The sequence below is a fragment of the Leptodactylus fuscus genome, chromosome 6 (assembly GCF_031893055.1).
Source record: "Leptodactylus fuscus isolate aLepFus1 chromosome 6, aLepFus1.hap2, whole genome shotgun sequence".
NCBI classification, from domain to species: Eukaryota; Metazoa; Chordata; class Amphibia; order Anura; family Leptodactylidae; genus Leptodactylus; species Leptodactylus fuscus.
Window position 1 is genome coordinate 40,609,566 of NC_134270.1, and position 27,038 is coordinate 40,636,603.

Consider the following 27,038-nt stretch of genomic DNA (forward strand, 5'->3'; position numbering starts at 1 on the left):
GGTGGACAAAAATAACCTACACACAGTACAAAATAACAAAAAATATATGACTTGATACTTCCCCCCTGAATACACCGAGAAAGGTAAAATAAATAAGTTATTTTACGATATTGCTTACAATACGAAATACTGTGAAATAGACGGATGTCGCCACCAGTCACTGGTGCATTAGATTCCTCTTAAAGGATATGTACACTTTTGCAACCAAGTTTTGTTTATGACATTGCACCCATAATAAAAAGCGATAAGTGATGTATTTGCTTAAAAATCTGCTACGGTTTTATATACACAGCTCCAATAGTGACCTGCGAGATTCCATGGTATCAAACTACAAACAAACCTTATGTAGTCTGATGCTACGGTTATACTCTATCATCCATATTCCTCTGTTTTATGCGAATGTATAATCTGCTTCTGGTGTGGCTGAGATGGTTTTCTTTCTTCTGGATGAGAACTAGTATTTTCCCATGGAGTATTGCCTTGATGTCTCTATACAGTAACCAGATGGATCTTTGTAAAGCGGCATGGCGGCTCAGTGGTTACCACTGCTGCCTTCCAGTGCTGGGGGTTGTTGGTTTGATTCCAACCAAGGACATTGTTCTCCATGTGCTTTTGTGGATTGCCTTCCACACTCTAAAGACATGATGATGGGGAATTTAGATTGGGAGCCTTGTACAGTAAGTTGGTGCATTATAATTAGAGATGAGCGAACAGTAAAATGTTCGAGGTTCGATATTTGTTTCGAGTAGCCCCTCAATATTCGACTACTCGAATCGAATATCGAACCCTATTATAGTCTATGGGGGGGAAATGCTCGTTTCAGGGGTAGGCAACGTTCGCTCAAATTATACTTACCAAGTCCACGAGTGAGGGTCGGGCTGGATCCTCCGTGCAGTCTTCTCCTTGCAGCGTCTCCGCGGCGTCTTCCGGCTCTTCATTCACTCTGCCAGGCATCGGGCCTGGGCAGAGCCGACTGCGCATGTCCGCACTACAAGTGGACATGCGCAGTCGGCTCTGCCCAGGCCCGATGCCTGGCAGAGTGAATGAAGAGCCGGAAGACGCCGCGGGGAAGCTGCACGGAGAAGACTTCTAAAGATAGGAGAAGAACCAGCGTTGATTGGCCGACTGTATAGCATTCGGCCAATCAATGCTGGTTCTGCATCGAACTTTTACATTCAAATAGTGAGTGGTACTCGATTGAGTACAAGTATTTAGAATATCGTAGTATTCGATCGAATACCTACTCGATCGAATACTACCCGCTCATCTCTAATTATTATAATAATAATATGGTAATAATAATAACAATAATGAGATTCGGTACCCCTTCTAAAGGAGAGATGAAAGGAAGTATGACTGCACGGCTACACAAGATTAATTTGTAGTCTGTAACCATGGAGACGCATAGGAGTTGTATACACATAATGGTACGATAATTAAAGCGTACATATCATCACTTGATGCTTCAGTATTGAATGTATTGAACATTCAATAATGTCCCTGAAACCACAAAATCATAGTAATTATCTTCTCGGGGGTCTTCCAATGTCTCGGTGATATTAGACATCACCCAACAATTTTTTTCTAGCACCTGAATGTTAGATTTTAGTTCTATTTACTATGTTTAAGGATCTATTTAGTTTACTGTATGGATATAAATGTCACCTATATATTTAGCATGAATGATGGGATATGGTTAAAAAAAATAAATTATATATATATTCTAAAGTTTCTCTTCTATAATGGTATCAGAAATCAGTTTATTGACAATCTATGGCTCATATGGTCAGTGCGAATAGAGTCTCAAGTTATAAAGTAGCTGCAAGGCAGGGAATAAGTATTTGTCTGGTGGTGGTGGTGGGGAGTCAACCACTGGTATCACCACTGATCATAAGAATGGTGGTCCTGTGTGGCCCACATGAATCAAGCTGCAGGTGGCACCATGTATACTGCTGCTTCACTGATCTCTATTAGACTGCTGAAGATACGGAGAAATGCTGCACCCCCTAAAGATAGGAGATAACTTGCATATGCTGGAAATCCCTTAAACTTTTATTGAAACAGCAGAGAAATTACCTGCAGAGAAGTTGATTTAAGACGTGAAATTCTGGCAGTCTGCAGCTACCACTAGGGGGAGTTTAGGTGCCCATTGAAGACCAGATAGGCAAGTTTCAGATGGCAGAGTTATGGTCAGGAAACTCGGTTCATGCATGGCTTATCAACCAGACCCAACCAGGCTCAGCACGCCAGTTCAGTTCGGTTGACCCAGGCTAAGGCCCAGTTCACATCTGCATTTGGAAATCCGTTCAAGGAGTCCACATGGGGACCCCGCGAACGGAATACCGAACGCATTGGCAAGCGGTGAGCAGTGAAAGCACATGGACCCATAGACTATATTGGGTCCGTGTGCTTTCTGCACGGTGTCCACATGAGTCATGCGGACAGGAAAGTAGATCATGAAGTACTTTTCTCTCGCATGTTCCGTGCGGACACTACGTGGAAAGCACACGGACTCCATTATAGTCTATGGGGGTCCGTGTGCTTTCATAAGCTCACCGCTTGCCAATGCGTTCGGTATTCCATTAGGGGCGGTCCCCATGCGGACTCCCTGAATGGATTACTGAACGTAGATGTGAACCAGGCCTAAGGCTATGGAATGAGGAACATGGAACGAGTTTCCTGGCCCAAAATCAGCCCTACACATTAAACTCAATAATAACAGTATCCTCCAAAACTCCCCCCCGGTGATTCTGTGTCAGAAAAACAAAGCTTAAACCACAGTAAATATTATAAACAATCAGAATTGACTTCATAAGAAAAAAAAAAAGTGTCAATTTTTTTTTTAAATCATATAGCATAAAATTCTTTAAAAATGTATTTTTAATAGCTAAACAAACATGAAAAATTGCATTACATTTTATAGTTGCATCTTTAATTTAGAGTATCACCAATTAGACTGCATAACAAACCCATCTAAAAGTCAAGTTAACGAAGATCTGCCAGAATGGTTATGGTAGTGCCATGTAGGGGCCTTTAATGGGAGCAGAAACATACATTTGTGGCCATAAATTAATGAAGAAATACAGAACAATCATTATTAATTTGGGTATGCAAATCAGTCTGCAAGTACCTCAGTGGTGGAGCCCGATTTGTCTACGGACAGTTGCAAATGCTGTGGCTCTCCTCTGGGATCAGTGCCCACTGGCGCCCCTTTATGCATGACTGACATTTTCAGCTCTTGTCTGCAGGCAAATTAGGCCCCACCCCCAGTGCACTTACAGGCTGATTTGCATATCTATAAAAGTTAATGCATTTCCTCATCAGTTAGTAGCCATAAAGGTATGTTTCTGATCCTAAGAAAGGACCCAACATGGCATCATTATTGGTTTCAGATGGAATTTTGAACCTGACAGACTTTCTTTAATGAATTAAAGGAGTCATACAATATAACAGTGCCACTCTATAGGCCGTGTCTGATTGAGAGCTCGGCACAACTCATTTGTAGGAGCCTGAACTTCAATACCAGATGCCGTCTATAGTCAAGAGTGGCACTGTTTGTAAAGAAATGTTTTCTCTTCATTCTGGGCATCTGCTTAAAGCATCCGTGGTAGACAACCGCTGTCACTGTAGAGATCTTCAGGACATATATACAGCATACAGTTGTAAACAAGTCACTTATCACTAGTTATCCTGAGGTTCTGTCTGAGCAGGGGTTGGACACACAACAAGCCCCTCCCCTGCAGTTCCTTATATTGCCAGCAGCTAACCAACTAGGAAAGAGACCAATGACCAAGGTGCATTGCTCCGTCTTAGGCCAACATTGCTCCACAGGCTTACTGGATTGCACCTAATGCAAATGATCCTTGAAATTCCTTGGGATCCCTTTAAACAAATAGAGATAGGTGACAGATTTAAAGTGACGAGCATAATAAAACTGAGCAGGTTTACTTACTCTTTAGTAAAATTACTCCTAATTGGTGAGGTTTGCAAGAATTTGTCATTTATTTACAAAAAAAATAAAACACATTCAATTTTGTAGACGTGAACAAATGCATGATTCCATAAATAAGAGGAAAATCCTAAACTTGGTTCTCTGTACCTTGCAATAATCTGACCATTCGGTGGACTTTCCATAGTCGTAGAAATGTTCCCCTGCTAATTTTATACATGTGTATGTCAAACCGCTCGGCCCCTTCTTTGCACTCAGCTCTGCACCATCTTAAGCTGCCCGGTTTCCAAGGAATGTGCTACCTGACAACTCCTTATAAATGCTGGAATATCTAGGCAGTTGATCCTAAGTAACCAGTTGTAAGTAAGCTGAATTGGCACTGTAGTGCCAGCAAAGAAGCCGGTGGGTATGTGACAGCGGTCAAGCCTAACCCTTCTCCTCCTCAACACAATTATTAATCAGATTTTTCTAGAAATAAAGTTCAGCACATCTGGAAATAAAATAACGGTTCGGGATTGAAGATTATTCACCCTTTAGATGTCCTAGTTTTGCCAATGTCAGTAAAAAAAAGTGAAACCTTGGGTTGCTGTCAGTATAAAGGGGTTGCCTGAGATTAGAAAAAAGGTAGTCGGACATTGTGGCTCTGACCTATTCATGTGTCAAGCAGGGATTTAGGGTTCATGCACAAGACCGATTTTGCAATCTGAGTGTCTTCCGGATCACTGTGTCCATTCCGATTATTTTACAGCATATCCTGACTTTTACAGACCCGTGCTTCCCATTAAATCAAAAGGGCCGGTGAAAAAAATGGCCAATCCAAAAAAAAATAAAAATTGTTCGGTTGCAAAAATGGTTGCGCGCATGAAGCCTTAAATAATTAAATACAAAATATACTGAATCTTCGCCTTCACAACGATCATCTTATTCAATGTGACAGATTTCTTCTAAATGAGCTGCAATACCAGATACAGCCAACACGGCAGAGTGGTGCTGTTCTGGGGCAAAATAAAAGAAAAAGGTAGACCTAATTTTCTTATATCAAGCAACCCCTTTAAGTGTACATTCAGTTTTTTTAACATCAATTTGGCAGATGTGTTTAATTGAGGCAAATGAACAGTCATCCGTTTACGCAGAGGTCAATGACTATCAATGTGTCCATCAAAAAATAAAAATAAGACAAAAAATGATTTATTTATTTTTTACATTGATCTCTATTGTAAATGAATGGCCATTCATTTGTATCTGCTATATGGATATAAAAAATGATGTGAATTTTCAGATTTGCCATACAACATATTGGAAGATGATTTTGATGAGTTTTTGGCTCCTGGGGTCATGGCCAATGGCTAGAAAGAAGGGGCTAAGGCGTCTTCTAGGCCCATAATGCCTCCTAGCGCTGAAATGATTGGTGAGGGTCCCAGGATATCTTCCGATTTGTCTCTAGGACTTATCAATACGCAAATGTGCATACACTTAGTGTTATGTGGCTTGGAAAGCACACAACAGGGGAGGAGGAGGAGAAAATGAATAGTAATTTCCAAAAACCGGCGGTGCTATATAATGGAACGCGTTACCAACATTATGGCTATATTAAACCTCAACTCTATAGAAAGTGCAACATGTGATCTGGTAGGTATACTGAATCTGAGGTTACGTCTCGAGTTCGTGTAACCTATATCGAATACTACTCTCGTAGGAAGGGGTACAATAACTCCATCGCTTCAGCTTCTTCATGAAACATCAATTGCCACGGTTAATATCAACAGTTCATGACATTAAATAGAATTAAATATTGCTATAATACTTTTTTTTTTTTTTTTAAACATTTCCTTTCTACAAATGAGCAACCAAAAACATTGAATTCAACGCTTTTTGCTTTCCACACAGTGGAACAGACGTACATACGCACAAACTGTGAATCGACTTTGGATGTAGCATTGATAGAAATGGGGGATGGTCTAACTGGTTTTTATCCGAAAAACAAAAAAAGTATACTCTATTATGAAAAAGAACCCATAAAGGCACAAAACTACCACACATCACACGGTTTTCGTAGCTCATTTTGAGTTTTCCTGACTAAAATCTAAATAGTTTACCAAATGTACAAAGCTTTGTCGACAAACAGCAACATATGGTATTACTGTGACCCGAAAACACAGTCAAGATTATTATTTCTTCATTATGCTAAAAATTGACAGTTTTGTAACAACCGTGTCATCTCCCGGAACCTATTGTATCTCTACAGAATGTCTCTTATGTTTCTACCGCCAAAGCATGACACATCCCGATTTACCGCTAAACAGTTATCTAGGATCTCAAACCCATGTTGTCCATGAACTATGGGAAGCTTATTCTCTGTATAGTCAATTTCACGTTGAACAAATGGAGTCCAGTCGGAGTCACCTCTGTCAAGGTCATTGCACCGAGTCTCTTAAATTTTGCTGAGGTTCATGGGGACACGTGTACCTCCAAACAGTAGTGTAATATCTGCCCACTAGAGTCAGTTCTTTGCTTCTCCATATTGCTGTCTATCTCAGTAGCTTAGATTCAATGTTTTTTTTTTCTAAAACCTATTTACAAGAAGTTTTTGATTGCAACGTTAGGGTCACTTTAACCATTTTTCCTGAAGAAAAAAAAAAAAAAAGAAACTATATTGCTTTCAATGGTGCTTCATTGCACGAGAGCTCCATATTGCAGGTCCATGGAGGACCAGCGCGCTAACCTAGTAGCAGAGTTTTTTTTCTAAAAAGTCCAAGTCTTCTCTACTCAAAGATCCATGAAATGTTCTCCTCATTGTTTTCTTTCAGGACGCCTTATTCTCCAAGTGTACAGGACTTGTAATATGAAATACTTGGGAAACCCATCGAAACAATTCTGCTCTGTAATCTAGATTCCTTATCAAGTAGACGACGTCTTCATTCCGGCAAAAGAAAAAAGTAGTTACAAGTAAACTTTCTCCTCCTACATCTTAAAACCTACAAGTAGTCTCTTGAAGAACTAATTGACCATAACGTAGCCGCTGTGCTGAGAGTCAACAGTGTCCATCATCTCACAGTCATAAGGCTCATTGAGGTTCAATGTTTTGTAAGATGTCTGAGGATCGGGTCCTGTTGGACTACCCTGGGTTTCGTGCAATGCCACTGCACTTGGTTGACTTGTATCTACAGAATACTGGCATTGGTTTGTATATTCGGATTCATGTGTTGGCACCCCGGGTAACTCGCATGGCTGGTAGGCGTACTGTAAGGGGGGCGGCTGCTGCACATGAACTTGACTTAGGACCTGTTGCTGGCTGGGCTGTACCATGTGTTGCATCTGCTGGGACTGCAGCTTGTGATACTGACTTAAGAATGGATCGTATTGCATTTCATCAGATGCAGGCTCCAATACTGGGCTCAGCGGCTGAGACAAGCTGAACTGATTCTGTTGCACCGATTCCTGGTGTGATAAGGGGAGCTGCTGCCCCTGCATGGAATAAGTGTTTTCCGCTATCTGCATCTGGTTGAAATAAGCTTGCAGCTGTGGTTGCTTCTGCAGGAAGAGTCGCTTCTGATGTAGCCTGGGTGATTAAAAGTTAAACTAATTACTCTTTGATAACAATGAATGACACAGCAAAAGTAAAGAACAAAGCCAGAAGTGCAATAGAACAAACCTAAAAAGTTTGAAACTTACAAAATCTGAATGTAATATGGCTAGTAATTTCCAAAAATATTACAAATTGCTGATAACATTGACAAAGCTGTCCAATAGAATTTAGAACTGCACTAAAGATGGCTATAACATTACATTAATGTCAGCCAAATCGGACGACAGTTTTAGGGGTGCCCTAACTTTCCTCTGATGGCAAATTTTGGAACTTTTTGCTTTTAGGAAAGATGATATAAACGTCTGCTAGAGGTGTTTGGTGGTGGCCCTCTATCCTTCCCATTTAGAACATACATGTACTAATTAAGTTGAGTGTGCATGTGTATGGCAGCGTCAGGAGAGGTAGCCATTGGCCGCCCAAGCATTCAGACTATAGTGCATAGCTAGATTATGAGATTATCCCCTAGTCTTGCCTTTGGCGTGTGCTTTATTCGCTTTTCGCTCTAGTTTACAGTTACCACTGGGACATAACCTGGCCACCTGGCCCACCAAAGGACCACAAAACCAAGGAGCAGAATGTATGAAATTCTCACCTGATGTTCGTTCAAGTGGCTTATTCCCTTCTCCCTATCAAAAGCACTTGTGTACTTGGCTAAGCCAAGCGTCCATGTGTATAGGGGGCTAGGTGTCAGCCAAACGACCATTCAGCCGAGAGCTAATGAAAATGTATGGTTGGCTAGAAAAGAGGTCTAGATCTCATGTTCACCTGTGTTCCTGAAGTTGTTGCTCCAAACTTCGGGGTGTTTCCTTACAGTAAAGTGGGCAGCTGTTCTGAGCTTTCACCAGCCCTTTCTGCAAAAGAAATAAGACAGATTATAATATAGGCGTGACAACAAGAAACCTAAAATGCCATGCAAGTACATGGGATGAGAAAACGACAAATCAGAAATGTGCTTTACAAGTCGCTCACCAAACAATAGTGTAATTACTCTTAACCAATCTCTACATCTTAGTACAGTAAGTTTATCATCCTTAAGGAGTCAACAGTATTGCACAAGACGTGATATACGCAGATGTGATCCAGTGACGAGGAACAGCCCACGTATCATCTGCATTAACCATCCCGAACACAGCTCGGCTAAACGGAATTACGTCTAAAGATCAGTTTGGCCGAGCTACACTCGGGCCAATAAATACAGGGGATATATAAACGTTTTTTACCGTACAAACACGGATGTGCACAATATATTCCAGAACAAGTTCACACCTACCTGCAGCCTGTGCTGTAAATACTGGGTCTCCAGACTCTGACGCCTGGATAGTAGCTGAGGTTGCAGGTTATTAGGGAACGTTGAAAAATGTTGAAGTTGTGCAGAGAGATTAGGCTGCAAGAAACCAAGAGAAGATGAATGTGACAAACATATGATAAAATCCTAGATACAACAGAAGAGAAACCCTAAAACATATTGTTAACCTTCTAAGCTCATATACATAGAAAAAGCAGGGATCTGCCTTAAGAAGATAGGTATATCTGACTACGGAGCACAAGAAATCAAGACTGGCATGGAAAATGCGCAGTCTTGCAAATTCCCCCTAATGTTCCTATTTCTATAGATCCCTTTACTTACATTATTTCTCTACACATTTATAGGCTATCCCCAACATGGCTTACATTATACCTGGAGGTGGTTGGGATCTTGTAGGTTATGAGATGTAAGATTTGGATCTTCAGCAGGTCCCATTTGCTCATATAACATCTGGATCTTATTGAGCTCCAGGATACCCTTGGTTCTGGCCAGGTTTTGAAGATGCTGCCGGAATGCTACGATTCCTAAGGTTGTAAAATAAGAAATGGTTAAAGATAAGAAAAAGTACTAGTCTTCAGCACAACATTAACAATAGACAAGCAAATCCATGGCAGGTGCTACATCCAATGACCTATGGCTCATGGGAGATGGGCATTACCTTGTGTTAGTGACGTGTCAGAAGCACGTCTTCCTTCACGAAAACTGACCGGAGACCTGTTGTGTGCTTCACGCTTTTGAGTGGACATGGGTGGCATGGCCAAGTTGGTAGGCCGTAAACCTATATATGGTGGAGTAAGTCTAGTGACGGACTGGTTGGCCATAGCCACTTCCTTTAGAACAGCATCTTCTTGAAAGTTGAGGTCGCTTTGGACAGATCCCATGTCATATTCGGAGTCATCAATTCCTAGAGACGGGTTGTTACCAATAGTAAAAAGTGTGCCTGCAATAAATTATAAAATAAATGTATAATTCCCTTCACAGTCCTCACTCTACATGACACAGCCAAAGACTGAATCGCCAATACAATTATTACAATTATTTTGTGCCCGGAAAAAAAACCTTTTAATACCAACACTATTGTCGACAATTCATCACAAAACGTGTGACCGCTAAAATGATCGAAGGCAGGATTTAGGGATATTGCTCAATTCTAAGCTTACAAAACGCTGCAATACAACCCATAGCTATTACAAACGTGCGTGCACAAACGTACTTTGTTTTCGTCGTGCTTGTTTTGATGAATGACCTGTCATTGACAAATGTGTGGAGGTAACCTATTCTTTAAATATCACTGGAGGTCTAGGCAAAATTTTCAAGGCAAATCAGTAAATGGAAGCCCTTGTATAAAGCAGCCCTTGACTAAAGACGCTTGGTTGAAGGTTAGTACAAAAGCTGAATGGAAATGAAGCTTGAAATATTATAATAGCGGTGAAGAATATCTGTGCGCCTCTTGCTAACAGCAATCTTCCGTTATTGTCACTGTCAGTATCAACCCGTCCAAATTTTCGAGGTCATATGGTTCCCTGGACTTGATCTGTAAAGACTGGCAGTGAGCTGATGACTAGGGACAATGCCTTTAAGGCCTATATATACGTAAGAGAAGAGTCATCCAAACTTTGTGAACCATTGGACCAGCCAGCTATCTTGGTGATCTACTTTCTCGCTCCCAACATTGTGTATGGTGAACTATATTACGCCTGTTCTTTTTGTAGCCCTGGCGGTCACTGAGGTCACGACTGGTGTCTGTCAGGGATTTCTTCTCCTTTCTCCATCCAGAGCACATTGAGCACTGGCATGGGGAAATCCATGGAAGTAGGTGACAGATGGACAAACATTTAGCAAAAGCTGATAGAAATGTATGGGCACCTTTATAGGTCACTTGTTCAAGAGTTCTTCAGTGTGGACACCCCCTATATGACCATCTGTGATATACCTTTGCATGCTAATTAGTGAATGGCGCATTTATCAATTACGTAATATATATCTGACACTGGGAAACCACACAAGGATTGCTCCATCTTGTGGATAAAATTCACCACATTTGTGAAGGGTTGGTGGCCCATATTGAGACACTCCAGGCTGTGGACAACATGGGCTCTGACAGTAGACGTGTAGACTGGGATTGTACAGATCTTAATAAATTAGAGGCCTACCTTCCATGTCTGGTGCCACAGTAGGCAAGACCACTATCTGGTTGGTCACTTCTGCCAGAGTGTGTCGTCTTTGCCCACTGCGTCGACCTTGAAATGCTGCAAATGTTGTAGCAGGATCTTCCTCAGGATCTTCTTCAGCCTCAATTCCTTCATCAATCGAGGTCTCCATCATGTTAGTCGGCAAAGACTGGCAAGCCTTCCTCATTGCTACAGGGGGTAGAGGATCCATCAGGCAGCCATTAACCTGTCAGAAAATCATAAGATAAAAGTCAGGCAACTCCGAGACATCCATGTCAGGATAACCACAATGACATATAAGGTTATAAAGCAAACCTATTACCATAGGGCAATATACCTAGTTTACATTTTTACTTTCATAGGAATTCTGTCACTAACTTTTTAGTCAATAAAAGAAGCTTTACTACTTATGATGGACCATGTCAGCCATTTATGACGGAGTCAGAGACAGCAAGAGTCGGAGTCATAGTTGGAGTCAGGGTTGTGGTCAACAAGGGAATAAGGCATGGCCTTATTTAAAAAACCACAAGCGTATCTGTACGTTATTCTTAACATCAGTTCACGCTGGCCAATACCGCATATACAGTTCATGTAATACTGCTATACAGATTGGCACAGAGCAGATTCTGGAGCTAAAGGCTCAAAACTGCAAGGACTTATCAATTGTGTCTGCATACAATAAACCCTGCATTTCATTGCATGTTGAAGTGCAATGCCATCTCTTTGCTATACCCCCCCCCCCCCCCCCCCCTTCAGAATAACTGCGGCCTATGTGACGGCCACCAAGTTTCAGACAAGACTAATTACTTAGATGATATTATGTGAGCCCCAGGGTCGGCGAGCTCAGCCATGCAAATGATCTATATCCATATAATTAACAGAGAAAAAGTGTTATGCTGAAAACATCTGATTTACATCAGCGAGCCCGGGCCCAAGTCACTGACATGACAACAATGCCTTTGGCAGGGAAGGAGCTTAAAAAGAAAACCATGCAGGAAATGGTGGCAGAGACTTGGGAATTTAATCATTTCTCTCCAGGATGTGACTAAGAAATCGTTGCAGAGGAAAACTGCATCTGTGAGCAGCTGATCCTAGGAACTTCAAAACCAGAGGCGGCCTCCTAGGCCGCTTAATTTCTTTCCGGCCTTGATAGTGCCAGCGCACGTTGCCTTCTCCTTTAACTGGCCGTCCATGCCGTGGGGTTCTCACAGGAGGAATGTGCATGTTATGAGTACTGAAATTAAACAATTAGCTGTAAAGTGGCCCTCATGAAAGCCGAATTGTACAATGAAACCATTTCCTAATGTCACTTTACCAGAAGTAGTGTGACTTGGTATGCATGTGCAACGTGCTAGACAGAGCACATCATAAAGCTAAAGCCACAACTCCCAGCTGCAGGCTACCTAGCGGCTACCATAAAATAGCTTAAAGGGAGTCATTCACCAGGGTTAACCCTTTGAATGTGCTGATATATCCATAATATCATGGACCTGAAGAGCAATGTAAACATACCTGGGGTATTTATCTGACAGGCTGCATGACTGAGAAGTCCGCCTTTTAATGCCTGAAGCACTACGAGTGTCCAAGAAGTCTCCTGCTCATGTTTAGTACCCCGGGCACTCAGTGACAGCTCTAGAATTCAATAAGAAGGTTGCTGGATCTGTCACTCCAAGCAGATAAATAGGGAGTTGTCCACTGCACCCTGCTGGGCATACTGTATGTGATGTTAGGGCAGTGTTTTTTGTTTTTTTTAATGTAGATTGTAAGCCCCACATAGAGCTCACAATGTACATTTTTTCCCCTATCAGTATGTCTTTTTGGAATATGGGATTGAAATCCATGCAAACACGTGGAGAACATACAAACTCCTTGCAGATGGTTTTTTACCCTTGGTGGATTTGAACACCAGGACCCAGCGCTGCAAGGCTGCAGTGCTAACCACTGAGCCACCGTGTGGCCCCATCAGGGCAGTGATTTCCAACCACCATGACCAACACCCCGGAGATGTTTACATTGCTCTCCCTCTATATAGTGCTAAGGGGTTAAAACTTCTGACACCCTTTAAGAGCAGTTCTACCGTTTCATATATAAAGGTTGCATATATAGCAATGTCGCGGTATAATATTATTATTATTGATGCAGAGTAATAATATTAAACGGCCTACAGGCCTGACATGCAGGATACAGAACAAAGGGTCATGGCTACTCGAGCTTTTAGGGAGTTCGTGTCAACAAATATTTACCCTGTAAACTTTGCTTCTGCCATTGTCTCCCCAGACGGCGCTAATCTTGTTAACATGAAAAAGGAAGGATTGTTAATATCCCTCTGGTGCATGTGCACTTATAAAAGATGTAGCTGCTCTGTGTGTGTGGAAGCAGCAGCACATTTCTGAGAGGATCCCCGCGGTGAAGCTAAAAATACAGGATATTACACATTGTTTTTACAGCTCTCAGTGGTTCGGCTGAGATTTTTCTGAGGCTGAACTATCACGACTCCTCAAGTGATTGTTCATCGTTGCAACGTTAATGTACCTATCATAACCTCCCCCTCGCCTGGGCTGGAACACGTGCATGTAATAAAACACTACCTTACTAACGTGAACACATTTCTCAGCATGTGCCACCTTTCTTATGCCGACCAGTTGGCTGAAAATATTCCTGCCATGAAATTCAAGGAGATTTTTTTTTTTTTTTTTTTAAATTATAAGCCCTTGGTGAACTGGACTGTATTGTATTCACCCCGGCACAATTTAGGAGGGCGGTACATAACGTGGATCTGTCAGCAGGATATACTGCCCTATGAATGGACAACCTATAACATTAGCGCAAATGACTCATAAAAAATAAAGTATTACGGGAGATTTATGAAACTGTCTAAAAGAAAGAGTCTTTGTTGCCCATGGCAGCCAAAGGCAGCACAGCTAGAAGTTTTTATACTGCTCACAAAGAAAAAGAAAACTGCGCTGCAATAGCCATGGGCACCATAGACAGTTTCGGAAATCTGCCCCATTGTGTCTTTTTTCCAAAAGGTGTGATCGAAGAATACACAATGAAGTCAGTGGCGTAACTAGGAATGGCGGGGCCCCGTGGCGAACTTTTGACATGGGCCCCCCCCCCCCATCCCAACTGACGCCAAAGACCTCGACCGACCCCCTCCTTTGCACTCTATTATGTCCCTTACTTGCCCCTGCACACAGTATTAACCCAATAGTGTCCCCTGTACACAGTATTAACCCCAATAGTGTCCCCTGCACACACAGTATTAACCCCAATAGTGTCCCCTGCACACACAGTATTAACCCCAATAGTGTCCCCTGCACACACAGTATTAACCCCAATAGTGTCCCCTGTACACAGTATTATGTTCCTCTGTGGACACCCATAAACAATTATTATACTCTGGGGTCTTTTCAGACCCCAGAGTATAATAATCGGAGACCCGGGAAATAAAAACATAAAAAAAAAAAACACTGTTGCTTCTTACCTGTTCCCCGGCTCCTGTGCTGTGCTGTCCTCCTCTCGCGTCCTTCGTTAATGACGTCGGACGTCACATGACCCGGGAAGCATGCCGGGTTCATGTGACGTCAGAGACGTCAGACAGCAGTAGGACGGAGGCCTGGCAGGATCGCGGAGAGGTAAGTAACAGTTTTTTATGTTCCCTTACCTCTCCGGTCCGCCGATCATTATACTCGGGGGTCTGCAAAGACCCCCGAGTATAATGATAGCCCTTGTGGGGCCCGCGGTGTCACTTACCGATCCCGGCCCAGCCAGGATCGGCAAGTGAATAGGGCCCGTAACTGCCTATTGAAAAAAAACCGCAGCGGTAGCGGCTGTCACCGAGCCCCCTAATGGCCCGGGCCCTGTGGCAGCTGCTACTGCTGCTACCACGGTAGTTACGCCACTGAATGAAGTCCTGGGCCAGTCTACTTGGAAACCATCAACTTAGACGTGGCGGTGTAGAGTATTTAAGATTTGCCCTATTGGATTGGAAAGGGATGAAGCTACAATACTCTACTAGGTCAATGGCATGAAGGAAGAGGAATCCAAGAAAACAAGCAGCTGCAGTACTGGCCAAAGCACGGTGATCCCTTGAAAAAGTTGATCAGCGGTGGTACTAAGAGTTGTACCTCCACCAGCCATGCTATCAACGGAGTCACAATCCCTCTATGCATTTTTAATTTCTCTGTTATGGAGGAACTCTTGCTGCCAGTTATTTTATGTCCAATTTTGGGTATACTATACAAAAATATTTAGCACCCCAAGTCCATTGCTCTCATTATACGAGGCTGTAACACATATATTTGAGGATTTTTGTCGACCCCTTCCTGTTAACCTTTCGCGTACACCTATTATTTCCTCCTTCGAAGGCGAGAGTTCTACTTTCAGGCTTACTTTCTGTCTGCCTAGTCAATTGATCTCCTGCTAACTTCCAGTATAAGAGTAGACATAGAGTAACAAGGTTCTGGGAAATGGGAAGTGATACCTGTACAGCTCTGAAACTATCAGAGAATACTAGAGGAGAAGACAGAAGATAAGAGGATTGTGACCTTATACAGGCAGAAATTTGGCCCGTTGACAAAAAGTCCAAAGTCCGAAAATGGAAATTCTAGTTAAAAACGTAAAAGGACACCGAAATCTTAACATTTCAAATTTTTTTTTTTAGTATATTTTACTAATAGCACCATACAAGACGTGGCGCTCGACACTCAGCACTATGGGGATTTACCGTTGGTGTATTCAGAGCCTCCTCCTCTAGGAATGTGGCATCAATCTGGCAGCTGGTTTGAGGGTAAGAGAAGGGTTCCACCGATGAGGTTTCGGGGAGAACTGGTGTCCTCATCATCCTTACATTTTGAGACAAGATGTTCACTGGAGACACCACCGTACTCGCCTATAAAAACATTAACCAAGAGAGACAAATTTAGTATTCAGTCTAAACCAGTATCACGACGCCACGCCAGCAGTATGTATGAACATAATAGAATGAAAAGGGGAAATAACAGGTTTGGATAAAATATAAAGTATACTTGGTTTACTGTAGTCCTAAGATATAACTAATCTTTGTTTCTGCCAAGTAGACAAGATCCTACCAGTAGAATTGTATGGGAGAAAGCTATACAGCAACAGAGGTCAAAGGACTGGACATTTTCTTTTTAATGAAGACAGACATGATTTACGCTATAGCATTCCCTATAACCCATGCCCTTTACAGTATAGAATTACAAAATACACGGTAATTGTGCCCATTACAGTCACTTCTAGGAAATACACAAACGAATAAACAATGCACTAGAGGAAAAAGTAAACCCACATTCTTTAAAGTGACCATTCCCAGTCCTGGCAGGCTCATATTCTGGGCAGGTACCAATAATAATTGTGGGAAGTTTGGGCCGATATCATTGCATAACATTGATCTGAAATGTAACAATAACCTTGGGTCTATAGAGAGCAGGTGGGCCGGTTAAATCTCTGGTATTAATCCATCCTATAGAGGGGAACCTCTGTGAGGAACACTGATCACATAATGTCTATTTGTGGACGACCTTTGACGGTATTTCCATTAGTATGATATGAATGTGTCCTGTGTAGGGAGGTGGATCAAATTATATAGATTATGGATCTACAGTGTTCATAAATATATAAACTGAAATATAATTCATTAAATGTGAATGTTCATTTCCCAAATCCTTTTTTCTATGCATAGATAAAGAGTAGAGGAGAAGCTCATGCAAGATGGCGCCCCACACAATCATGCACAGAAAATAGAAAAGAATCAGAAAAAAACAGATTCCCTGTAAGGGGGTGGTCACACAATAGACATTAATCAGCCATCTATAGTATAGTTGATAAACGCCCAATTGTTGGAGGCCCAACTGGGACTATTACTAACACTAGAACAGGGGTCCTAAGCCTCCAGTGCCTCCTCAATGTAAACCCACAGAGAGGAAAGATTTGTATACAAATCTGGTCATCCATGTGTGCTGCTGTGCTATTCAACATTTATAGGACTGATGGAGACAGCCAAATTTGGGGCTCAACATTCAAAATCCTCCTCACTATGGCTAAGCAATGAGGAGGAGGGGAAGGGGGGCATGATACCTATTGCCAAAAACTGCATTTGATTCGGGTGACCCTAATCTATCTATCTGCAGTGCTTGGTTGATATTCTGGTTCTGGTGACAATAACCTATCTATCTTCAGTGCTGAGTTGATATGCGGAGTTCTGGTGGCAATAACCTATCTATCTGCAGGGCTGAATTGATATGCTGGGGTCTGATGATAGATTCCCTTGTAATGATAAATGACTGGCAGCTACAGAAACTTACTAAGACCTGGTTCACATCTGCGTCAGTAATTCATTCAGAGAGTCCGCATGGGGACCCCATCCCGAACGGACTACCGAACGCATTGGCAAGCGGTGTGCAGTGAAAGCACATGGACCCTATAGACTATAATGGGGTCCATGTGCTTTCCGCACAAGTCATGCTGACAGGAAAGTATTTCACGATCTACTTTCCTTTCCACATGACACATGTGGAGACCTGTGGAAGGCACACGGACCACATTATAGTCTATAGGGTCCATGTGCTTTCACTGCACACAGCTTGTCAATGCATTCGGTAGTTTGTTCGGAAGAGTCCCCAAAAGGATTACCGACGCAGATGTGAACCAGGTCAAAGTCCGATATCCAAGATACTTGCTCCCTTGAGAAGCAGCTGCAGATAAACAGGGGTTTATTCTTTACCTCTGTCTCTGCAGAGGATTTGCTTGCAGCATTGTAAAACACATAGATCTACACTGTTGAACACCAGCTGACAGCATGATCGTTTATTGGCAGCGATTCATTTTCCATCAGAACATTCACAAGTCTGCTTCAGTAACAGTTAGTAATGCAGATGTATATGGGAACATACAGTAACCATCTGTAACATATGAGACACCAAGTACATGGTATATATGCTACTGAATGCATCATGCCGTATACCCATTACATGCCAGATTTGCTGGTAAACAGCGGAAGCTTTGACTCACATAAGTAAAGGTCAAGTATTTAAATGTATATTAATCCAGTTATAGCAGGAAATTATGAGATAAATGTGTGAAGTGTAGCATCTGTCGCTAAATATACGTCTATTTAGATCCTTGATCTAACATGGTGAGATTTTTCTTTATGCATTTTCTTATTGAAAAATTACCGGTTAATTTAATACAGCCGATAAACATCCTTGTATCACGACCTTGAGGAATTAGAATTGATTTGCGAAAGCCAAGGTATGCAAGGACATAGTCAAAGTCGCAATGTCATTTCAACAAAGATGAAGCAGCTCCATGTATACAGGTTGGACGCTTGTGAGAAGTCTCATTGACACCTATGACTTGCAAAGGGTCCCCAATTTCAAGGCTTCAGTTCCGCCTGTGGAGGTGTCTGTGACTGCACAATGGAGGGTTAAATATTCACACCCTGTCCTTTTATAGAAACGTGGTCCATGTATAATCTTATGAAGGTGTATTTTGTATAGGACCATCCATTTTTTTGAGTTGTGAAAAATACTCTGGTGGGGAGGGGGGCGGAGTAGAATCTACTGAAAAGCAAAAGTGGTAGAGTTGCCCATAACAAACAATACAAATCATGCCCTTTTAATGGAGATAATTTTGTGGCTACTCAATGCATTCTCCATATGGAAAGTGTCTGGGGCCCCGTGTGGTGTCACTGAAAGGTGATCTAGTGAATCCCATCCACATCCAGGGGCGTAACTACCGTGGTAGCAGCAGTAGCAGCTGCCACAGGGCCCGGGCCATTAGGGGGCCCGGTGACAGCCGCTACCGCTGCGTTTTTTTTTCAATAGGCAGTTACGGGCCCTATTCACTTGCCGATCCTGGCTGGGCCGGGATTGGCAAGTGACACCGCGGGCCCCACAGGGGCTATCATTATACTTGGGGGTCTTTGTAGACCCCCGAGTATAATGACCGGCGGATCGGGAGAGGTAATAAACATAAAAAACTGTTACTTACCTCTCCGCGATCCTGCCAGGCCTCCGTCCTACTGTTGTCTGACGTCACATGAACCCGGCATGCTTCCCGGGTCATGTGACGTCCGACGTCATTAACGAAGGACGCGAGAGGAGGACAGTACAGCACAGGAGCCGGGGAACAGGTAAGAAGCAACAGTGGTTTTTTTTTTTAATGTTTTTATTCCCGATTTAGTCTCCGATTATTATACTCTGGGGTCTGAAAAGACCCCAGAGTATAATAATTGTTTATGGGTGTCCACAGAGGGACACTATTGGGGTTAACACTGTGTGTGCAGGGGACACTATAGGGGTTAACACTGTGTGTGCAGGGGACACTATAGGGGTTAACACTGTGTGTGCAGGGGACACTATAGGGGTTAACACTGTGTGTGCAGGGGACACTATAGGGGTTAACACTGTGTGTGCAGGGGACACTATAGGGGTTAACACTGTGTGTGCAGGGGACACTATTGGGGTTAACACTGTGTGTGCAGGGGACACTATTGGGGTTAATACTGTGTGTGCAGGGGACACTATTGGGGATAATACTGTGTGTGCAGGGGACACTATTGGGGTTAATACTGTGTGTGCAGGGGACACTATTGGGGTTAATACTGTGTGTGCAGGGGACACTATTGGGGTTAATACTGTGTGTGCAGGGGACATTATTGGGGTTAATACTGTGTGCAGGGGCAAGTAAGTAAGGGACATAATAGAGTGCGGAGGAGGGGGTCAGTCGAGGTCTTCGGCGTCAGTTGGGATGGGGGGGGGCCCCATGTCAAAAGTTCGCCACGGGGCCCCGCCATTCCTAGTTACGCCACTGTCCACATCCTAAGGAAAAGTACGGTATGTGCAGAGGACAGGCTGCGATTTGTAAAACCGTTGCGGTTTTGGAAATTGTAGCATGTCAATTATACCTATGGAGACAACATTGGGTGTATAATGGAAGCAGAAAGTCTACAGAGGAAAACTCTCCATGAAAAGTGCTGTGGGAAAAAGCACAATACGTTTCCACCACGTTTTTCCCCTCAGCGCTTTTTTGCTGCAGCCTGCTACATTGGGCCTTAGCCTTAAGGATTCATATGTTAATTGTTTTTCTGCCAAAAATAACAGCCCTGATTCATTTAGTGCATTTACTCCATTTCTGTGGTGTAATAAATTAATACATAGGAAAAATGTGCAGAAATACGCAAATCTGTTTTCCAAGATGTAAAAAGGAAAACAGTGCCTCTGCCTGCTGCCCTCTAGGGGTAGCCCTCTTAAATATCATGCATGACTTTTTCAACAAGCCTACTGCTATGATGCGAGGTTTAGCCAAACCAATAAATCTATTCCAAAAGGAACAGAGTCCCAGCTGTGGACAGCGCTGTTTCGATCTGGCTGGATCTCATCAGCACAGCATAGGGAAAACTGGTTTGGCAGAGATGGCTTTGTAAATCTCCATACGCCTGTAAAGGTACACACTCCTTAAGGAGTGATATTATCCCCAGAATCTGGTCTAGAAGTCTCTCATCTCTGCCAAACCAGTTTTCCTTACGCTGTGCTGATGATATCCAACCAGACCGAAACCGCGCTGTCCACAGCTGGGATTCTGTTCCTTTTGGAGTAGATTTACTGGTTTGGCTAAACCTCGCATCATAGCAATAGGCTTGTTGAAAAAGTCATGCATGATATTTAAGAGGGCTAACCCTAGAGGGCAGCAAGCAGAGGCACCGTTTTCCTATTTTCATCTTGGAAAACAGATTTGTATATTTTTCCCATAATCCCCCAGTGGAGCGAAAATGGCTTTGTAAGTCTCCATACGCCTGTAAAGGTGCTCACTCCTTAAGGAGTGATATTATCCCTATTCTCCATAGTGATACAGAAAATATTGTAGCACTAAACATTTACTGGCAAAGAAAGAGAAAAGAAGAAGAATGAAAACAAGCTAAACATTCCATAAATAAGCTGCAATGATCCTCCATAGAAGGAGACAGCGTTATCTGTCAGTGACCTTCACCAAGGTCATTCCACCTCTCCACCCCAAAACACTGATAAGATGAAAATATTTCATGAATGGCTTAAGCAGCACAATAGGAACAGAAGCTTGTGTGTAACGCTATTGTTCAGAGACTGCTCGAAGACAAGAACCAACTTGTTATGCAAATAAGAGCTTAGTTTATCCCTGCACTGGCCGGCACATGGCATCCTGCAGTGACAGCCCGATTCTTGGGCTACTTATTCCTCTTCGACAGCGATGATTTGTTCAGCACGCTACCGGTTTATCTCTTATATCAGAGTAATTATTGTTATTGACAGGGCATTAACTCCTGTTGGCATGGTTAATAGGCTGCGCAGTCTGGCGGATGAGCTGGGAATGCAAAGTTTATTACCAAGTCACACCTAATGGAGACCCAAAAATAATTCATAATAAGAGGGCGTCATTTATTAGAGGAAATGTTTCTGCAAACTGTAGTTAATACATCAAAAGGGGCACAAAGGACAGAAGTGATTGTATAGGTTTGCAGAATGTGGGTCCTCCCCCCCAATGAGAGCCTTTTATACAAGCATTTTTTTAGTCCATATTGGCCATTGACAATCATGTAATCTAGGCAAATTATTCTGCTAAGGTTCTGGGAACTTTCATGGGATACCTGCATGTAAATGAAAGATCTTTCGTCAAGGCCCCCATACAAAAAAGTGAAATGTGATCCAATTTCAGAAGCATCTTCCGACTAGATTTATGTATATGGGAATGTCCCAACTCTCCCAAGCTTTATGTTAAATTTTATCATACTCGATCCAACGCTTCTGGGGAAAATGAACCACCTCCAGAGGTGTCTAGTAGCCCCATACTAACCTATTAAAACCACATTTACAAGTATGCATGGGTATTGGAGAATTGGCGAACTGTGAGAGGTGTAAAATATGGTCATCTTAAGGAGGTTTTGCCATTACAGACACTAATCTGTCAATAATTGTCATATCAATGGGGACCCTTCGCAATCAGGAAATTGGCCGCCTGAAAGCCCCCCTGAACCCCGGCTTACTTGCCTCTCCCCTTCCCATATAGAACATATGCACGGTTACGGGAATAGTTGTCAGCTGAATGCACACTAGGCCAAGACTGATCTGCAGTGACCGGCCATCTTTGCAGGTTCCACTATACTTTTCTTACATATTGTAAGCAGCTTGAAACATCAGTAAAAGACTAGAAATAGAAATACAAACCTTCTCTTTGTTAACCAGTCTACAATGCCAATAGCATGGCAGCCAATTCCAAATAAGAGGATGTTTCAGTAGTCAAAAAGAGAGAAACTTTGGCAAGAAAATCTTCCGTTAACGCTCTTCTCACAGTTTGCTGCTTCGACGGAGACATTAGCTCCACTTACATTTCTAATGGACAAGGAAGCATACATCCTGCCATCTGGTTCTTATAAGAAAATGAATGGCCCATGAGGACTTCACGTCTTTCTATCTCATGTCCCCATCTGCCCTGGCTTCTTCTCACATGGCAGGTAAGGTGAGGCTGTACCAAACCTGGGTCTTACATCACTCACCACATGTGATACCCTGGCCCACAGCCCAGAAACCTTTCAATGACCACACCTGGATCATCAGTTCCAAGACCCACAAGCAGCTTCCCGCCTGAGCCTGTCTAACAAAGATGTCAGGAGAACATTTCTGTGGTGCAGAAATCAGACCAACTATAACAAGCGGCTGTCCCAAGATGTTATACTGCGAGTACAATCCAAGGTCTTACACAGCTAATCTGTAGCATTGGAGAAGGCCAATGTGAATGAGTGCTCATGGCAAGATCTGATATTTCCCCTCTGCAACAGCATGCAACTCAGAAATGTTCTATACTGAAGAATTAGGACCTACAAGGCTGAATCCACCCCAGGTATATCCGCATTGTCGAAATGACTACGTAGTTATTGCTGTGGACACATACTGTACATTAGGTCATCCCCGATGAAAACCTCGCAAGTACAACATTCATTTACAAGAATGCATAAGAAGAGTGCATTCTTCTTAGTGGTGGGGTATTCCAGTAAGAGAGTGACACATAAGCGCCATTGTCAGCCTGTACGGAGTGATGTCAATGATATGATAAATCTGTCACTCTGAGTTATAATTATAATAGTTTCCGTCACGTCCCACCCCTTAAAAACAATGTACATGCTTGTCCCTGTATCATTACATAACAAAACCAGGTATTAGCTGTATATCATCTCAAGCAGGCAGGACATTACTGCGCAGCTATTGTTCACCACAAATTTATGACCTCACTGACTACATTCTGTAAGGTCAGAGGTTATGAACACTTTGCAAATGTAAAACTCTGATACTCCTCCAACACTGACATTTTTTGGGATGCTTTGGAGTTTAAAATGTTCCTTTGAATTCCCCTCTGCAAAGGCTTAAAATAAACTATGGATACTCACCTCTCCATTCGGCTGAGGAACCAACGGAAAATCTCTGTTTGGGTCTCTGATCTTTGACCTGCACATGAGCGACCGCTCACCGCTCGGTGATTGGGCGGTGACGCTATTCAAATACAATGTCACTGCTCAACCACTATCTGGAGGCGCTCACGTGTCGGTAGAAGTTCACAAGGATTGGGCATCTGAACAGAGTCTCTTCCCTGGACCTCCAGTGGAATGGAGAGGTGAGTCTACATGTTTTACAAGTAGATAAAAAAGGCCTTGCAACACCCCTTTAATGCAATAGCTAGTATCAATGCATACCCATGACATGGGCTCACCTATCTTTCTATCCTTCCATTTACCATAAGTATATTAAGACTCAATGTGAAAGGTTGTTTGCAGTCATCGCCCCAATTCTTGGCACGGAATAAAGACCTATAGTATTTATATGAACGTGTACAGAAAAACTATACATCATGTTAAAAAAAAAACACAATGGACAGATTTACCAAGACTGGCGTGGTTACCCATTGCAACCAATAAAATGACAGCTGTAATTTTACAGGGGTCCTTATTGAAAATGCAAGTAGCAACTCCTCTAAGTCTTCAAAAATTTTCCCCAAAATACATAGTTTCATTTTCTTTTTACAGCAGTGCTGCCTTTTGCCATCAAGTTGCTTTAGTTCATTAGCATAAATTTAGACAACCCCTTTAAGAACGGAAACATTGTTACCTTGGCAACAGTTTGCTCTGCAACAGTACTTGGTCGCCGTTGTCGTACGTCAATCCTGGCCTCCACGGGGAAGCTACTTCTGTGAGATTTTAGTCTCTCCACAAGGAGGTAATAAATGGCAGCAAAGTGATTGTAACTGTTGTCCTCTAAAGACTGCAAGGAAACGCAACGGGGTTAGCAACTAGAATTTAACATGCAATGCACTAGTCTAAGTATTTAAGGAGAATATGTCTTGGGTTATATGTCTTGTGAATATTTAGTAACAGTACATCTACTATTCGTAGGCTTTTACTGGTGCAGAGGCTGCTGTGATCACAGGGCTTCATTAGCTAGGAAGTTTCCAATTGGCACACAATTTGTAGATATTTAAGCCAATTGTCTAAGGTGTAGGGGGTTCCCCAGAAGGCAGTTGTTGGGGGACATAAGGATCAGGCTGTTGCATTTCAATGTGCCCGATCCTTCTATTTTAAGGGAATAAGTGGCAGAGGTGTTCTGTTTTCATTCCTCTCCCGAGACAGAACATATGAAGGATTGGGCATGTATAGCATGAGCATGGGGATGGGAGAGATATCCGTCAGACAAACAAGCAATTAGCAACAGCTATCTAATGTGAATGACAAGCCTACGTCTAGGCACAAGATTTCAGTCTTACCTCTAAGGTCTTCTGCTGGTCTATCCCTAAGCTGATCATTATCCTCAGGACTTGTTCATTGTGTTCCCCAATAGAAGGTTCCTTCTTGGGAGTCTGTGCATACAGGACAGGGCGGTTCACCGGGACCTCCGCCATCATCCATTTGTGCTCTTTGATTTGAGCAATTGAAAGACGCTTTGAAGGCTCTAGCACCAACATCCTTCGAATTAAGTGCTCACATTCTATTAGAAAAAGACAAAAAACAAAACAAAAAACATATAAGCAAACTTATATCTAATAAAAAATGTATAAGTGGTGTCAGTTATGAAGAGTTAGGGTCATTGGTGCTTGCGGGGCAACGGTCCTTCTGCCAAATAAGACACTACCATATTGCACGGTAGTAGAGGCCCAGTTACAGAGTTTTCATTGGGGCCCAGAAGCTTCAAGTTCGACCAATGGAAGCAACTACAAAATGGCAGTCAGTAGTGAGCAAATGTCTTACTATCTCCCTAAGGATAGACATTATCCCCACAATCTGGTCTCTCAGCCTCTCACTTAAACCAAATCAGTTCTCTCTAGGCTGTGCTGATGACGCCCAAAGAGACAGAAACGGTGCCGTCCGTAGCTGAGAAACTGATTTGGTTATAACCTTGCATCATGCAGCAAAGGCTTCTGGGAAGTCGGGCATGTTGTTCAGGGTTGCTTGCTATAGAGGGCAGCATAACAGAGGCACTGTCTCCCTGTTTACATCTTGGGAGACAGATTTGCATATTCTTCCCATATCCTTTAAGAAGTCTTCAGATTTTGCGTTTCGGTGCTGCAGACAGACAAATAAGTCATATTTTTTTCATTCATTTTGCCAAATGCGAGCAGATCATAAATTGTCTAAAATTGTGATAAATAGCTAATGCTTTTCATCCCAATGACAAATTACATTCCATTTTAGCCTCAGTCAAAAACAGACAGCATGACAGATAGGCAACATGTTACTACATGAGAAAAAGGGTTAAACATAAGAGCGGGTGCCTCAGGGATCACAGTTTAATGAATCTCTCTACGTCACAACTTCAGCCTGAGGTCTGTGTTTCCACCACAAAGAATCTAGAGAAAGATTATGGCTTTGTTTCCATTATTAATCCAGTCATTCTTTACTTGTAAACATTTGGACAGGAAGAAGAGAAAGTGGAAAGGGATAAGGATGACCTAGAAGTATTTCTGTCATAAACCGTGATGAGCTATACCGAAGAAAGAGCACAGATACGTACGAAAATAAAGTCACGTACGATACATAACAAAAACCAAAAAGTTCACCGAAATCTAGGAAAATATTCTAAAGAAAATAATGGTAATGACGAAAGCCACCAAACCACAAGAGTTTGATGCAACGATGTAGCAGAGCAGGCCCAAGATCCCTTCTCACAGCATCGCTCGAGGTCAAGCATGGTCCCTGAGGTTTCATTCAATGTTTTTGGGATTCAACAGAAAGATTCGTACTAGGAAACTGCTATACAGTTCAGATGGCAGTGCGGTGATGGTGTTATTGGAGGTTGTAGGCCTTCCTGAATAGGTGAGTCTTCAGGGCCTTATTGAAGCCTATGATTGGGGGGGGGGGGGGGGGGGGAGTCAGTCTTATGTGTCTTGGTAAGGAGTTCCAGAGTATGGGGGATGCACGGGAGAAATCTAGAAGAGGGTTGTGTGAGGAGCGGATGAGAGCAGAGCGGAGTAGGAGGTCATTGGAGGATCTGAGGTTACGTGTGGGCAGGTAGTGGGAGATTAGGTCAGAGATATATGGAGGGGACAGGTTGTGGATGGCTTTGTATGTTAATGTTAGTAGCTTGAACTCAATTCGCTGGGCTATGGGTAGCCAGTGAAGGGATTGGCAGAGGGGAGCAGCTGATGAAGATCGGGGGGAAAGGTGAATTAAGAGAGCAGCGCAGTTTAACCCCTTCCCGACATGCGCCGTAATAGTACGGCGCGTGTCGGGTCTGTAACTATGGCGACCGCCCGGGAGCCGGGCGGCCGTCATAGCCGCCGGGTGTCTACTGCTTTAAGTAGTAGACAACCGGCTCTAATGCCTCCGATCGGTCCCCGGACCGATCGGAGGCATTAACCCCTCCGGCGCTGCTGTCAAAGGCGCCGGAGGCGCCATCTTCCCGGCGGCGCATGGGCGCCGCCATTTTGGCAGGGATCGCCGGCTCCTGGAGCATGCTCCAGGGCCGACCCCCCGTTGCCATGACAGCC

The 27,038-nt window shown here is 43.0% G+C and overlaps 1 protein-coding gene across 2 annotated transcripts in view; it reads right to left on the minus strand.

Annotated features, from left to right (window-relative positions):
* Positions 1-2,898: 2,898 nt before the first annotated feature.
* Positions 2,899-27,038, minus strand: part of SIK2 (salt inducible kinase 2) — a 125,052-nt gene continuing 100,912 nt past the window's right edge. Inside the window, exons 7-15 of one of the 2 annotated variants that reach the window (XM_075279783.1) lie at positions 24,819-25,039; positions 24,167-24,319; positions 15,739-15,903; positions 10,995-11,238; positions 9,500-9,781; positions 9,214-9,365; positions 8,806-8,919; positions 8,301-8,386; positions 2,899-7,508 (exon numbers count right to left, since the gene is read on the minus strand). In XM_075279783.1, coding sequence (XP_075135884.1) covers positions 6,947-7,508; positions 8,301-8,386; positions 8,806-8,919; positions 9,214-9,365; positions 9,500-9,781; positions 10,995-11,238; positions 15,739-15,903; positions 24,167-24,319; positions 24,819-25,039 — 1,979 coding nt within the window. In that variant the 3' untranslated portion in view covers positions 2,899-6,946. Of the gene's footprint in view, positions 7,509-8,300; positions 8,387-8,799; positions 8,920-9,213; positions 9,366-9,499; positions 9,782-10,994; positions 11,239-15,738; positions 15,904-24,166; positions 24,320-24,818; positions 25,040-27,038 lie in introns of both variants that reach the window. The other variant, XM_075279782.1, reaches the window with a different exon arrangement.